This window comes from Triturus cristatus, chromosome 9, assembly GCF_964204655.1.
Source record: "Triturus cristatus chromosome 9, aTriCri1.1, whole genome shotgun sequence".
Classification (NCBI taxonomy): Eukaryota; Metazoa; Chordata; class Amphibia; order Caudata; family Salamandridae; genus Triturus; species Triturus cristatus.
The window spans coordinates 1025114247-1025129896 of record NC_140592.1 but is presented as its reverse complement, the minus strand read 5'-3'; the positions used below and the strand labels follow the sequence as shown (position 1 = coordinate 1025129896).

Genomic DNA, 15650 nt, shown 5'->3' with positions numbered 1-15650 from the left:
ACTGTTTGTGCTGTCCCCGTAAAATGCGTTTAGGTTCATTTCCACAAGTAATGCTGCTACAAAGACGTCCCATTTGCTATTGCTGAACTCTTTTCCTCTAATAATTTTTACAAAGAGTTGGGCATTTAGTGTTTGCTGTGCAGCGTCACTTATTTTAGCTCCTTCTGCACTCTATTCCCACTGATGTTGTCCCCTGCCCCAACAGAATTTAATGAAATAGTGAATAAACCTGTCAAAAGTATTTTTCAGTTCTCATACGAGAGGTGAAAAGAGGAGCACCATGGCGTCCTGAAATGAAAACTTAATGACTAGCTGGACTGCACTGAGCAAGCCAGATGTCAGTTTCTTGGGATTTACAACATATTTGGCGTTCCAAATATTGGATGTCTGCTGAATTTAGCTTGTACAGATTGTTTTCTAGACCTGGGTCGGGCAGTCCTCATTTTCTTGTAAAATATTGCGATTTATTCCACCATCGCATGCATGGATATAATTTGAGCAACAACTGCACAAAAGTGTTTCTTTGCGGATCATTTGTAAATCATTAACTTGCCATTCAAGGGTGTGAGTCTTCCGAGCCCTTAAAATTTTTCAAGACAGTGCAGTCTTTTTGGAATCTATTGTTTATCAAAAGAATTAAGTTTTTTTTTTTTTTTTTTTTACTTAAAGATGACCACCAAAGCTGTGAAAATGATCTCCACAACATGGCTTCACATCAGATGCAAGACATTTTCGATGGAGTCCATTCAGTGATCAGAGATTCTAGGAGACGAGTTTGGTGCTAAAACAGCTGAACAGATTAAGCAGTTTTGCCATTGTTGCATATATCCAGTGGAACGGTATTTGAAGTACTCAGTTCGTTAAGTCCTCCACTCAGCCTGTTTCCAAATGATGCCGATTTGTCAACTGTTTTTCCGAAGATTATTATAGTATTGTCTTTTGCAACATGAAAGCTGCAGGTATAGTCTTGCATGAGCAAGTCTTTTGCCTGCCTTGAACATTCTAAATCCAATCAAAATTCAAACGCTGAAAATAAAACTTTGATCGGTGTTCCATAGTAACTGATTTTATGTGATGGTTCAACCAACACTAAACGATTTATTAATCTGTTGCAGAATGCTACAAATACTCCATCACGGGATTTCACCTCTGAAGCTGCAGGAAAATGTTCTTGTGGAGGGAAATGTCAGGAAAACGTACCAAATAGGCAGTGCTTACAAACCAATACTGACATGCCTTCTAACTGGTTACAAAATCTAATGCTTTTGTGTTGCAAAGCAAGGCTACCTTTTGTCAAGAATATTGCAGAAATTCCAGTCTGTTACAAGGAAGCCTGGATAAATATACACGAATTCCATCAGGGCACAGTAAACGGAAATGGACTGCCATTGATATACATATATATTTAAAAATCCTTCTGTTATATCGATATTTTACAGTTAGTTCGAAATGTTTAAACGGTTTCCTCAAAATCTGAAGTATCAAAACGTTTTGTCATTCTCCATCTGAAATCCAGGAGAAATAGTTGTAAATATGTTTTAAAATGTGATATGGGAAGATTGATTGTTCACAGGATAAGGGCAACACCATTAATCGGTATAATTACTGAAGTATGCAGTAGGGATTTTCTGTTGAGTTCTTTCCTCCTGCCAAGAGAGGGAATTAAACCATCACATCTCAGATTGGTACAGATTATTAGAACTTGCAGAATGTATTTTTCATTTTTAGACTGTTTTTGGTAAATCTGTCTGACTGTAGTACTTGTTTTTTATTTTATGAAAATAAACAGTCTTGGTTCAAACCTTAAACCGTCTTGTTTATTGGATCCTCCTTTACTGAACATCATATTGCCCACTCTCGATATGACTGATGCTTTAATGACAAGTACATTGACTTTATTGTGGCTGTTACTGCCCACCTCCTGGTTAACATTTTGTACACTGCCACTTTGTGGCATGTTTAAAAAAACATATTTTCTGCAGTATCTTAGCTAAATAGGCAAATTACATTGGGGCAACATTCATTCCACCCAAATAATGCTCTTTAGTGCAAAGTTTCCCTTTTTGAAACTGGTTCTGTGTATGTTGAAACAGGGCTTCACTCAAAGGTACCAATCAAGCATTTCTCTTTAGAAGGTAATATTTCGTGGGGCCTTGCCCCCGAAGACCTGGGCAGCCAGTGGAGATGTTTTCCAGTACTTCCTGCTGCTAATATCGGGCAAGGTAACCCACCCAAGTGTGAAACGGCTCAAGGCAGCAGCACACTTGCTTATTCCTGATGCTCCTGTTAACTTCAGATTTGTTGGTGGAAGTCTGGTGAATTTGTACACCCCACCCCCTTTTTTTCCCGGTTTAAAAAGAAAAACCTCCACAAAGTTCCAAGTTTCCATCAAAACCATACCCTACATTCTACCGTTTCTTGTATGTAAGTTAAGATAATGAAGCTCCATAGCCCTCCGTCAAGGAATTATTTTCCCCAGAATTGTAGAAAGAAACTTGTGGCTTGTTCAGGAGTATATGCTTTTCCTCAACAGTGTCTACTCATTATGGTCTGCTTGACGGCTCAGCTGTCAATAGATAATTGTGAGCATCACTAGAGGGGCTTTAGTTCTGCCCACGTGTTGGAAGCCAGGATTACATGTTTTGATTGGACAGAAGTTGTGCGCTTCCACAGAAAAGCTACCCCTTCTGATCATTTTATTTATACAGCTGCCTAAGCTTGAACTTTGAGGCACACACAATTGTAATGCCATTGATGTGTATTAGTTAACTAGATTTGTGTTTTTCTCTAGCAGCTGCACAAATGTGAAGATTGCAGTTATTAACCTACATGGATTATTCGATCTCTTGACAGTGCAACTGTCACCTGATCTTTTAGCCACACCAGTATTAATCTACAGTCCTTTGCTTATACACAAATACAGTCCCATATTTACTTGTAAAGCTTCACATTATTATACAACATTCCTTTAACGTTGTACCTATTGACATTGTTGATGCTTGTTGTAAACTCTTAGGTCTGAGACGATTGGCTATTGGTCAGTGGTCCTTGTCTCTGGTTCTCCATTCCACTGGCTTCAGCGGCTCTACCTTTCCTTTCCCCTTCCTTTTTTCCTTTTGCTTAGTTTTGGTTGATTTTAAGGCGTCCGGCTCTCCAGCTGCGATAACTGTCGGTCATCTTCTAGTCGGGTTTTCTAAAGTGTCTGATCTTACCAGTCCCTATTTATCTTGGCTGGTGCTTTGTAGTGAAGTTTGCCCCATAGCATCCGAATGTCGACCAGTTATTGTTACCGTGATAACCTGGGTTGTCATTTCTGCTTGAGCAACCTTTACATGGCTTCTGCTGCAGTTAGGTGTTTGTTGATGGTTTAGATCTCCCTGATGTAATTGTCTTGACACACTTTTGATGGTTAAAGAGCCAGTTCGGGATTTAACTCTATGAAGTGATCTGGCCAACTGCTAACAATGTAAGTTTAGACCATGTGCTGTAGGTGTTATCTTGAAAGTGTCTATTCACACCTGCCCATTTCACGTCTTTAAAATGCTGATTTCTTAACTGCTGCCTGCATTAGTAATGAGCTCTGCTACTTTGGACAAAGGATCTATTCTCCCTTCCTTCTTGCCTTCAGGAAGTTAATCGAAGACTTTGGCACGGACTAGCGCATATATCCATAAAACTATAATCTTTTTAATTAGCACTATTACTATAGTTTTGCTTTTTTGTATGAATGTCACAAGTATTATATGCGGCCAATTTAATGGTACCCTTGGCTTCAGAAGAATGACTAGTCTAGTTCGAATTTCTAGGGTTTATGCTTGCAATTACATGTGAACCCACTGAGCAAACTTGTTAGCTTCACTTGGGAGTCTCTGAACCTTTAACGATTCAAAATGGATATCTTAAGCTACAGTGGTTTCCCTAAAAAATACTAATGTTCGAGGCATATGAGCTGCAGATAGCACACTGTGCATATTTCGCCGTCTGGTGTTGAGCCTGGATGTTTGCCGGAAAGTCTTTGAAAGTCACGAGGTATGCGATTCCTCCTTTGCATCATATTGTGCATGGGCTTCGGCTCCATCCTCAGATTGTTTTTTTCCGCCATCGGGCTCGGATGTGTTCACACTCCAGTTCGGAACCGTTCCAGTTTTCCTGTACGGCGCGCAATCCTTCTCCCTTCGGTATGGTCTAGATTACGTTTTCCACACGACGCGACTCAACAATCGAAGTCTTCAATTCCGGTCGTTGACGAAGGCCTTCGGGCCTACCTGGGCTCCGGTCCTGGCTGATGGAAAGGACACCATTTAAAAAGTGTCCTCGATGTGGGTCGAGGTTTCCCCACACCGATCTCCATGAGGTGTGCAACCTTTGCCTCTCCAGAACATGCGGCAAGGGACTGTCCAGCTTGCGCCTCCTTCCGATCGAAGAAGACGATCCGAGACCGATGAGCAAGGAGAACAAAGGCTCACTCGTTGATTTAGATCCCCGACGACATCTTCGAAGAAGGCGTTAATGTTCCAGAACAACAGCACACCGAAGAGGGCCTTGTCAGCGCCTCCGAAGCTGACTCCGACGTCTAGGACATCACTCCGGCACAGAGGGGCGTGAGTACAGACATCGACCCCGGCCCTAAACCCCCCTCCACGCCATTGAAAAAGGCTTCGGTCACACCTTCGGGCCTAAGTATGCACCAAAAGACTGCTTCCCATACCTCGCTTTCGGGCCTGGTTAAGAATCCCATCAAGCGTTCAGGCAGCTCGGGCTCGAGCCAGCCTACCCTCGGTGCCGAACAAATCTCATCAACACTGGCACCGAAAAAGAAAACGCTCCTTTCCTCTTCTGTGCCGAGCTTGACACCGAAGCCCTCTGCACTATAGACTGGCACCGGCTCCTCGGCACTGATAACCTCCTCAGAGCCGAGCGAAAAGCCTAGACTCCCACACCTCGAAGCCGAAACCCACCTCGGAACAGAGTAAGTCAAAAGACACTTCCAAACCAAGAACCAGTGCCGAATCGACGCCTAAAAAACCCACGGCTCTGACACCATCGTCACCAAAGTATCTGCCCCCTACAGAGGAACTGTTTTGTCCTGATCCTTACCTAAAAACCCTCGCAAAGGATCCAAAGACTGGGCATTTGACGCTTAGCGCCAGAAAAAGATCACTGGACAAGCCTGCACCAGCTCCACCACCAAAAAGGAGAGACTTCGTTACCTCCCCTTTAAGGATTCCTTCACCTCCTCCTCCTCATTCACCGCCTCCCCCGCCCCATCATTCTCCCACACAATCTCCAGATGAGGATGATGACATCCCCTACGACACAGGGGACGGAGTGGATGACCATCCAATAGGGGACCATACTCCTACGGGCTCCCTAGACCCATGGGACAACTACAAAATTCCAGACGTGCCGCAGGACGATCTTTACCCCTCTAGACCCCCCCTCCACCCGAGGACATGGGCTTTAACCAGCTACTCCATAGGACTGCTCATTACCACAGGGTTGATCTCCACACAGTCCCCGTAAAGGAGGACTTCCTCTTAGATACATTTGACACTGCACAGAGGACCACCTCAATTCTGCCAATGCTTAAGGGGGTTATTAAGCACGCACCAGAGGTCTTTAAAGACCCAGTTAGGGCCAGGGTCATTAACCCACACATTGAGAAAAAATATAAGGCCGCCCCAACAGATCCACCCTACATTTAAGGCCCGCACCACTAGACTCTGGTAGTCTCCAATGCGAGGAAACGTGCCAACTCCCAGGCATCAGGTGAGGCTCCCCCGCCAGATAAGTCTAAACTCCTAGACGCCTCTGGCAAACGTGCGGCGTCCCAAGCGGCCAACATCTGGCGTATCGCTAACACCCCAGCGCTCCTAGCCAGATATGACAGGGCACATTATGATGAGCTAGGGTCAATATTGCAACACCTCCCTGACAAGTATAAACATAGGGCCAACTAATTGATTCAAGAGGGTAAAACCATCATGAACACTTCCATCTGTTGTGCCCTCGATGCAGCTGACACCGCCTCCAGGGCATTAAATACCAGCATTCTTCTGCGTAGGCATGCCTGGCTACACATTTCAGGGTTGAAACCTGAGGTTCAAAGTTCCATCCTCAACCACCCCTTTGATGAGAAACCTCTGTTTGGCCCTAATGTCGATATAGCCCTCGAAAAAATGAAAAAGGACAGACACAGCAAAATCTATGGGAGCCTTGCAGTCGCAAGCTCCCAGGTGCTCCTTTCGCCGTTCCTCCTTTAGAAGCAACAACAGAGGCTACTCCTCTGACAGCGCCTCCACTTCCTACAAAACCCCTACCCAATCCACCTTCACTAGGGGTTACCAAAGAGGCAGTTACAGGGGTAACGACAACAAAGGCAGAGGCAAAACTAACACCTCCCGCTCTGCCTCCACCCCCACCCAGTGACTTCCCTCCACTTCCCCCAGACTATTCCACTCCAGTAGGGGGCAGACGCCACAATTTCCTTCCTGGGCTGCCATCACCTCCGACAGATGGGTGCAACAAATAATTCAATCAGGCTACTGTCTAGAGCTAACATCTACCCCCCTCCCCCCCCCCCCAACCATTCCATCCAGACAGCGCACAATGTCACAGGAACATTTGTAACTTCTAAAGCAGGTGGTAATCTCCCTCCTACAAAAAATGCAATAGAACTAGTTCTTACCCACCAACAAAACAAGGGAGTTTACTCCCTATATTTTCTCATACCAAAGAAAGACGCTCTAAGGCCCATTCTGGACCTCAGACCCCTAAACCAATACATACTCAGACCAGTTTCATATGGTCACACTCCAGCAGGTGCTTCCTCTGCTCTCCCAACGACTTCCTGACCACCATAGACCTCAGACGCCCATTTCCACATTCCCGTTCACGCCGCTCACAGGAAGTTTTTCAGATTCGTAGTGGACGGTCACCACTACCAATTCAAAGTACTCCCCTTCGGTGTCACCACAGCGCCACGAGTGTTTACCAAGTGACTAGCAGTAGTGGCAGCACACCTAAGAAGAAAAGACATCCATGTCTTCCCATATCTAGACGACTGGCTCATAAAAGCCAACTCATACAACCAGTGTGTACAACACACTCGCGCCACTATCCAGCTACTTCACGACCTGGGCTTCACAGTAAACTACGCCAAGTCCCATCTGCATCCCTCCCATGTACAACAATACCTTGTTGCCACCATAGACACCTCAACAGCGTTAGCCTACCCCAGCCCTGCCAGAATAGGAAGCATACAAGCTCTTCGCGCCAAATGTGAACCACAACACTCTCTTCCAGCCCGAGTGTTAATGCAACTTGTAGGGATGATGGCCTCTTGCATATTCATAGTACCTCATGCAAGACTCCCGATGCGTCCTCTCCAAGAGTGCCTAGCACGCCAATGGAACCATGCTCAAGGTCAGTTAACAGATCTGGTGTTGGTAGACGGTCGTGCCCATCGCTCTCTGCAGTGGTGGACCAACAAAAACCTTTTCAAAGGGCGACTGTTCCTCAAATAGTTCTAACAGCGGACACATCGCTCTGTGGCTGGGGAGCTCATCTACCACATCACACCATGCAGGGCAGGTGGACACCTCAACAAAAGTTACTCCACATCAACCATCTGGAGTTACTGGCCATATTTCTAGTCCTAAAAGCCTTTCAAACACATCTCAGGCAATGCTGTCTTAGTCCGCAGACAACATGACAGCCATGTACTACATCCGAAAACAGGGCGGGGCACACTCTGCAGCTCTCAGCTAGCACAGAGCATCTGGAGGTGGGCCATACCTCAAAACACTTTTCTCCTAGCCCCACATGTCCCAGGAGTCCAAAACACCATTGCAGATCTGTTGAGCCGTCAAACACAACAGATCCACGAGTGGGAACTTCATCCACAAGTTCTTCAACCATTCTTTCAAATGTGGGGGCAACCACAGATACACCTCTTCGCCACCCACAAACGCCAAATGCCCAAACTTCGCTGCCAGATATCCACACCCATTGTCCAAAGGCAATGCGATATGGATGAACTGGTCAGGCAGATTTACGTACGCTTTTCTGCCTCTCCCACTCATTCCTTTAATGGTGCGCAAACTACAGCAACATTCCCTAACTCTCATCCTGGTTGCTCCGACTTGGGCCAGACAACCGTGGTACACCACATTGCTGGAACACTCTAGTTCCGCACCAAAAGTTACACCTCTCTCCACACCTCTTAACCCAGAACCATGGAGAGATCAGACACCCGGACCCAGCTCAGCTCAACCTTGCGATCTGGCTCCTGAAATCCTACAATTTGGTTACCTTAATCTTCCACCTGACTGTATGAACTTCATTAAAGAAGCTAGACGACCTACCACTAGAGCTTGCTACGCAGCCAAGTGGAAACGTTTCGTGATCTATTGTCCCAACAATGTCAACCCCTTAGATGTGTCTATCCAACACATCATAGGCTACTTACACCGAAAAAGATACAACCTAACCTACACGTCTGTTAGACTACACCTTGCTGCCATAGCAGCGTATCTAAGACCGCATCTATCACTCGTCAAAGTACCTGCCATAAAAGCTTTCATGGAAGGCCTTGAGAGAATAATTCCCCCCAGAGTGCCACCCTCACCTGTGTGGAACCTAAACATCATTCTCACAAGACTAATGGGGCCTCCATTTGAACCGCTACATGAATGTGAGCTTCAATTTTTAACATGGAAAACTGCTTTCCTTGAAGCCATTACTTCGCTCTGAAGTGTCGGTGAGATACAAGCACTCACCATTCAAGAACCCTTTCTGCAAATGCATCATAATAAGGTTGTTCTCCGCACTAATCCAAAATTCCTTCCTAAAGTTATTTCTCCCTTTCACCTCAATCAATCTGTGGAACTGCCCGTATTCTTTTCGCAGCCACAAACCATTGCAGAACGAGCTCTACACACCCTAGATGTCAAAAGAGCTTTACTCTACTACATCCGAGAACACAACCTTTTCGTAAGACCAAACAACTATTCGTGTCTTTCTCACCACCACACAAAGGCAACCTATCTACAAATCTGGGATAGATAGGTGGATTGTTAAATGCATACAGATTTGCTACCACCAAGCAAAACGAACACTATCTGTTCCCCCTAAAGCCCACTCCACACGTAAGATGGGGGCTTCCATGGCATTTTTAGGGAACATTCTTTTAGATATCTGCAAAGCAGCTACATGGTCTACACCGCACACTTTCACTTAACACTATTGTGTAAATGTGCAAACTAAGCAACAAGCTAGTGTGGGCCAGGCTGTCCTCAAAACACTGTTTCAAACAACTGCAACAGATACTGATGGTCGCCGCTAGGACGGGTTACTGCTACACAATCTATGCACATTGTGTAATCTGCAGCTCATATGCCTCGAACGGAATATGCTACTTACCAGTATGCATCTGTTCTTGGCATGTAGAGCTGCAGATCTACACACGCCCACCCGCCTCCCCAGCTACATTTATCTGTTCCAGTTTATCTTCTTTAGATACAGCACACATGGGCATCTTTCCTGTTTCTTACAAAACTCCATTTCCCTGCTGGCGAAAAACAATCTGAGGATGGAGCCGAAGCCCATGCGCAATATGATCCAAAGGAGGAGACACATACCTCGTGACTGCCAGAGACTTTCCAAGAGAAAAATAACTGCAACATCCGGGCCCAACACCAGATCGCGATCTATGCACAGTGTGTAGATCTGCAGCTCTACATGCCAAGAACAGATGCATACTGGTAAGTAGCATATTCCTTATGGGAATCTGGTCTAAAAAATGGCGGTTGTATTTGCCTTTTTCCTAACCAGTGCAACTGGTACCGTAGGCTGTGCTCTTTTGACACGACGGATTAATTTTCATTCTTGCGGTTTCGTATAGGAAGAGGTACACACCTTTATCTGTGTTTATTTCCAAAATTGGAAATTACCTTACAGTATTGTCACAATAGCTCCTAGACTGGATCTATTGTAGAAAGAATGCATATAGCTTAGGTCGGAACATGTGCTCTTAATTTTCTTGACTTTTGATTACAAACTAACTTCATAGCTTTGGGCTCTGTGTTTCTGGTGGCAGGTGCTGCTTATTACACAGGACTCTTTCTCCTTTTAACAGATGAGGATCTACATACAAGTTCGTACATCCCTTTATGACGTTAGGTTATTTCTTCTACGTTAACTTCTTACTAAAACTTTGTAGCTTCAGGAAACCTGCATTTTGATTCCCACTTCCAGTTTCTAGTAGTTATTTGTGGTGTAATGCTTTGAATTGAACGTCACTTTTTGTTCTACCTGAGATTCATCACTCAAAGCAGCTCGTAGTGGGCTTTATGCCTAGTAAGATTGTCATGAAAGGCTTTAATCATTAATGGGTTTCCCTGCGCTAGTTCCTTCCTTCATGTCCTCTGAATTAAAACTTAACATTAAGAAATGAGTCTCCCCCGCCTCCTTTCCAATTCTAAAGTCTAAGGCTTGTCCTTTCTATGCCTCAAACTATGCCAACTGAAATAGTTGACTGCTGTGTAATTGTAGTAATTTATGATGTCATTATATATAAGTCCTGTTGTCTTGTACAAGCAGCAACTGTTAGTAGCACAGCTCTCAGAATATTGCTACCAAATTACTATTCCCTAAAGTGGCCTCTTAACTGCAGATATAGCTGCATACATTTCAATATATCCTTATGAGGAGATTCAGCTGGCTCTTTACCGTTCACAACGGTTTTCTTATGCTTCTGACCTGTTCATGATATGAAAATTTTCCTGGATTTTCATTATTCCCTTTCTTTAAGCTGTTTTTTTTCATTTGGAGTGAGAATTTTCATAGTTGCAACTTTTCAAATGGGGTGTTGGTGTGTCCACTAATATTCCTATATTTATTACTGCGCTTTAATATGTTGAAGCTGCTGAGGGTGCGGTTTGTCCTGCACCCATCTATAACTTTTCATACTAGACCCCACTGGTGTCATGGCTATCCATCCTTCAATGATACCTTCACTTAAAAATACCTTGCCAGTGGCCCCTCAAACTTGCCTGAATCTATGGACCCCACTTTTGGCCCCACTGCAGACAAATGGGGGGGGGGGGGGGGGGGTTTCAGTGTTCTGTTGGCACCTTTGCCAGTTAACTGGACTCCATGAGCTTATTAATTGTTTGCTTGCGCATTTTCCATGTCTTCAGAAAGAAAATGTCTAGGAAATATTTATATACATAAAGAGTGTTTTCTCTATTACACAATATGCCTGACTTCAAGTGAAGCTTGTAGATTTTGATTTAATTTTTCTCAATTCCCACTGCATCAGCAGTGTCACTGTGCCCCCAAGCAGCCTTACTGGAAAGAGCAGTTGGTTACTGCGTATTCGTTTTTACAAAAGTAAAATCCCAAAAGTTCATGAAAGCAGGTCTGAAGTTGCCTGTATTTGTTTTGGATCACTACATAAGTGTTTCTCTACGCAAGAGGTGGTGATCTTTATTTTGGAACATATGTCGCAATAGCCTTTTTCCCATGTGGTAGTTTCCTCAACTGCTTGCTAGAGTTTTTGATTTGATATTTTAAAATGAGGTGCTGCAGTGTCCTTGGCATTACAAAGAATCCATGCTGTAGCCTTGAGCAACATCTGCTTAGGAATTGAAGGAAAGTAAAGTATGTAATGAAGTAACCTTCGGTAACACCTTACCTGGTGCAGACTGTATCTAGCCGCAGATTCCTTACCTTTTGAATTATCTCCAATTGTTGGACAAGATCTGGAAAAGTTTCTTGAGCAGCACCCTGCGCACAGGTAGGTGGCGTCTTTTGGCTGTGTGACGTAGTCTGTGTGCGTGATGCCCATAAAGGCTCCACCCCAGCGTGCGGATGTCAGATTCTTTTCGCAATTTTCCGGTCCTGGAGCTCGGCCATGAAGAACATGGACCACAGGTGTGGAAAACTAGGGCCCTGAAAGGGGAACAGCCCTGTCACTAGTAATCTGTTGTCATAGCAGGGAGGATGGTTGGGTCGGTAAAGAATCTGTAGCTAGATAGGCCGAAGGGAAGTAACTTGTTCATCTGATAGACTTATAGTCGCAGATTCCTCACTTTTTGAACCAATAACTTTCTGGTCATGGGTCTACGGCCCAATTTCATATGAGGAAGTCCTGCAGGACCGAATGGACAAAATGCCTGTCCCGATGGACATGAATGTCCAGGCAGTAGTGTTGTGTGAAAGTGTGCAAGCAAGCCCATGTTCCCTGGCAGAAACCAAGGACTGGAACTCTGCATGCTACCGCAGTGGTATCTGCTTTAGTTCTGGTGGAATGAGCACACAAGTCCCCTGGGTTGCTTCTGGCCAATGTGTAGCAGATCTCTATACTGAGCACAATCCATCTACAGATCTGCTCCTGCACGGCTGGTCATTTCTTCACTCTGGAATATCCCATGAAGAGTTGGTTGTCCACCTGGAACACTCGTGTGGTTAAGGTTGAACGACAAGGTTCTTCTTGGGTCCAGGGGGTGAACTCTTTTCTTTTTGAAAGGTATGTGGCAGAATGTAAAATGTAGGCAGAGTGATAAATTGGCCTACATGAAAGGAAGTGATTACTTTCGGTAGAAAGAAAGCTCTTGTGTGAAGCACCAGTTGGCCTTGGTACATGTTTAAGTATGGTGGCTTCAATGATAAAGTCTGAAGCTCGCTGACCCTCCGGGCTGATGTGATAGCCACGGGAAAGGCTCTCTTGATTTTAAAGAGCCTGAGAGGACAATGTGCAAAGGCTCAAAAGGAGCACATATAAGTCAGGACAAGATTTAGGTCTCACTGAGGCATAATGAAAGGGGTAGGTGGAAACAAATGTTGCAAACCTTTCAAAAAGGTTTAAAGAAGGATGGCTTTCAAGAAAGCACAGTAAAGCCGAAATAGCAGAAAGATGGCCTTTGAGAGTGCCCCATGCAGAACCCTAGAGAATGTAGAGAAGGACTTGTGAAAAGGGGTAAAAAGGGAATCTATCTTTCTGTACACCATGCCACAAAATTTCCCCAACGGCAGGTGTATATAGTCTTGTTGAAGGGACTCCTGGCTGCCAAAATAACATTGCAGACTGCCAGAGCAAGGTTGAAAGCTGTTCGCCGTAGCCGCTCAATCGCCATTCAAGAAGTGTTGTCTGATTTGGGTGGAGAACCTTCCCCACTGCTGCAACAGAAGAACCTCCTGAAGGGGGTAGCCTGATAGAAGGACCGATGGCCATGCTCAACAGCTCGGGATACCAAACTTTGAGCTCAGTCCGGAGTCACAAGGATGACTTGGGCTGGCCTGGTAGTTTTAATCTTCTTGAACTCTGGGCAGGAGTGGGATTGGTGGAAAGGCGTTCAAGCGACCTGAGCTCCACTCGATGTGTTTCAGAGTGATAGCCGCCTTGGAAAAACCAGCAAACAGAACTACTGACTTTACACTTTCTTGATTGTGGTGAACTTATCTAACCAAGGCTGTCCCCTCTGCTGAAAGACCTTGGGCATCTTCAGCTGAGTTTTCAATGTCCTGACATTCCAGCAATGTCCAGAGACACAGGGCCTCTTGATAAGGGTCCACGACCCTACACTGCTGTTTGTTGCAGTGCCACAAGGCAGTGGTGTTGTCCGTGAACTCCTGCACTAACCTTCCGTTGAAGGAGGGTAGAAAGGCTTTTAATGCCAGCCTGATTGCCCCGTGTTCCAGAAGGCTGATGTGGAATCTAGAGGCCTCTGATCTCCACCTCTCCCCGATGACCCCTCCCATTCCAGGATTGACAGTCAGATCTGGCTGAGGGGGAGGTGGGGTCTGTCGCTATTTCAATTGCGGTTTGTTAACCACCATTGCAGATATTTTACAGATCCTTCCTAGATCTGGACCATGTCTGAGAAATGTCCCTGATGCTGCGCCCATTGGAACTTCAGGTCTCACTGCAGAGCCTTCATTGGCCAGCAGGCATGTGTCACCAGAGGATGCAGGAGACCATGAGGCCTATTAGCCTCAATCGGGCTCATCAAAATCCAGGATGTTGGCTGAAACACTGGAAATCCAGGATAGAGGCTGAAACACCGGTATCATAGCCTGAATATCCTGGACTCTCCATTCAGGAGGGTCGGCCCGAAACTGCGCCATGTCTAGGACAGCTCCGATGAAACTGAGCGTCTGAGAGGGAGTCGGTGTGACTTATGCACTTTTATTGTGAACCCCAGCAAATGCAGGCGATCTGCCATAGTCTGAAGGTGGGAGACGAAAGCCTTGGGCAAGCCTGCCTCAACAGCCAGTTGTCTAGATAGGGTACGACTGACACCATCTCTGCAGATCAGCTGCAACTATCACCTTGGTAAACACCCTAGGGACAGTGGTGCAGCCAAAAGTGAGCACCGGAACTCAAATGTTCATGACCTACCTTGAACCGCTGGTAACTCCTGTGGGCAGGCAGGATGGGGATGTGAAAGTATGCGTCAAAGTTTAACGCTACCATCCAGTCTCCTGAGCCCAGGGCAGACAGAACCCGAGCGAGTGTGGAATTTTGAATTTTACCTTGAGGAAGAAACTAAGAGTATTCAAGTCTAGGGTAGGATGGCAGTCTTTATTCTTTTTGGGCACCGGGTAGTAGCTGGACTAACAACCACGACCCACTTCAGGCATCTGCACCCTCTCTATAGCTCCTTTGGCCAAAAGAACGATCACTACCTTGCGGAGAAGGGATTGGTTTTCCTCTCAGCCTGCCATAAGCAGTGGCATGGAGGGAAAATGAGGGGTAGTCTCCAAAGGAGGAGAGTAGCCCCTTCGAACGATGTGCAAAACCCACCTGTTAGACTGCCAGTGGGGCAGGTGATGGAGGACCTCCTTCCCCCCCAACTGAGTGCCCATAATGGTAAGAAGGCAGTCTATATGGCTTTGGAGGCTGCTGGTGTTGGTGAAGTGGTGGACTGGCCCAACCTTTGGTTGCCCGTCTGAGGTCTGTGGGTACCTCTGCCGTGAGAGAGAGATTGTGAAGCTTGCACAGCGTAGTGGCTGGGTGAGTATAGGCACGGTTGGAAGCCTCTTTTGTGGTAAGAAAAGGATCAAAATGAATATTAGGGCTGGCGGCTATGAGAAGGCCCAAGGACCTGACCATATCCAAGCTGTTCCACAAGCACTCCAGCGCTGAATCTGCCTGGTCTCCAAAGAGACGGAAGCCATCAAAGGACATGTCTATAAGCGATTCTTGGACATCCCCTAAAAGCCGATTGTCTGAAACTAGGCATGGCGCATCAATGCCTGTCTATTAAACTGCTCTGCTTAGTCAGTCATGGTGTCCAGTCCACATCTTATTTATAACGTAGCTGCGTGCCTCCTGTCAGCAAAATCTTGGGCGAGTACGGCCTGGGTCCCCTCCAGGACTGTTGGCAGCACCTGCGCAGTCATATCCCAGAAAGCATAGGAATAGCATGTGGTCACGGACCGCAATGCCAGGGTAGTGGAAGAAAAAAATCATCCCCCTAAGGTGTCCAGGCTCTTGACTGCCCAAGCCAGTGTTGCGGTAGGAAATGTGCCAGGATTTAAGTTTTAAGTGGTTTGGACCACCAAGCTTTCCGGACTGGAGTGCTGTGTGAGGAAGTTGGGACCCTTGGGGGATGAAGGCGGTGGTTGGGCAATTATGTTAACAG

The 15650-nt window shown here is 45.8% G+C and overlaps 1 protein-coding gene across 3 annotated transcripts in view; it reads left to right on the top strand.

Moving 5' to 3' along the window:
• Positions 1–15650, top strand: part of YLPM1 (YLP motif containing 1) — an 820959-nt gene that overhangs the window by 180011 nt on the left and 625298 nt on the right. Inside the window, exon 5 of one of the 3 annotated variants that reach the window (XM_085626749.1) lies at positions 670–1808. The exons of the other annotated variants lie outside the window; for them this stretch is intronic. Within the exon in view, the coding sequence (XP_085482875.1) occupies positions 670–673 (4 nt within the window). The 3' untranslated portion in view covers positions 674–1808. Of the gene's footprint in view, positions 1–669; positions 1809–15650 lie in introns of those variants that run through there. 3 annotated transcript variants of the gene reach the window in all.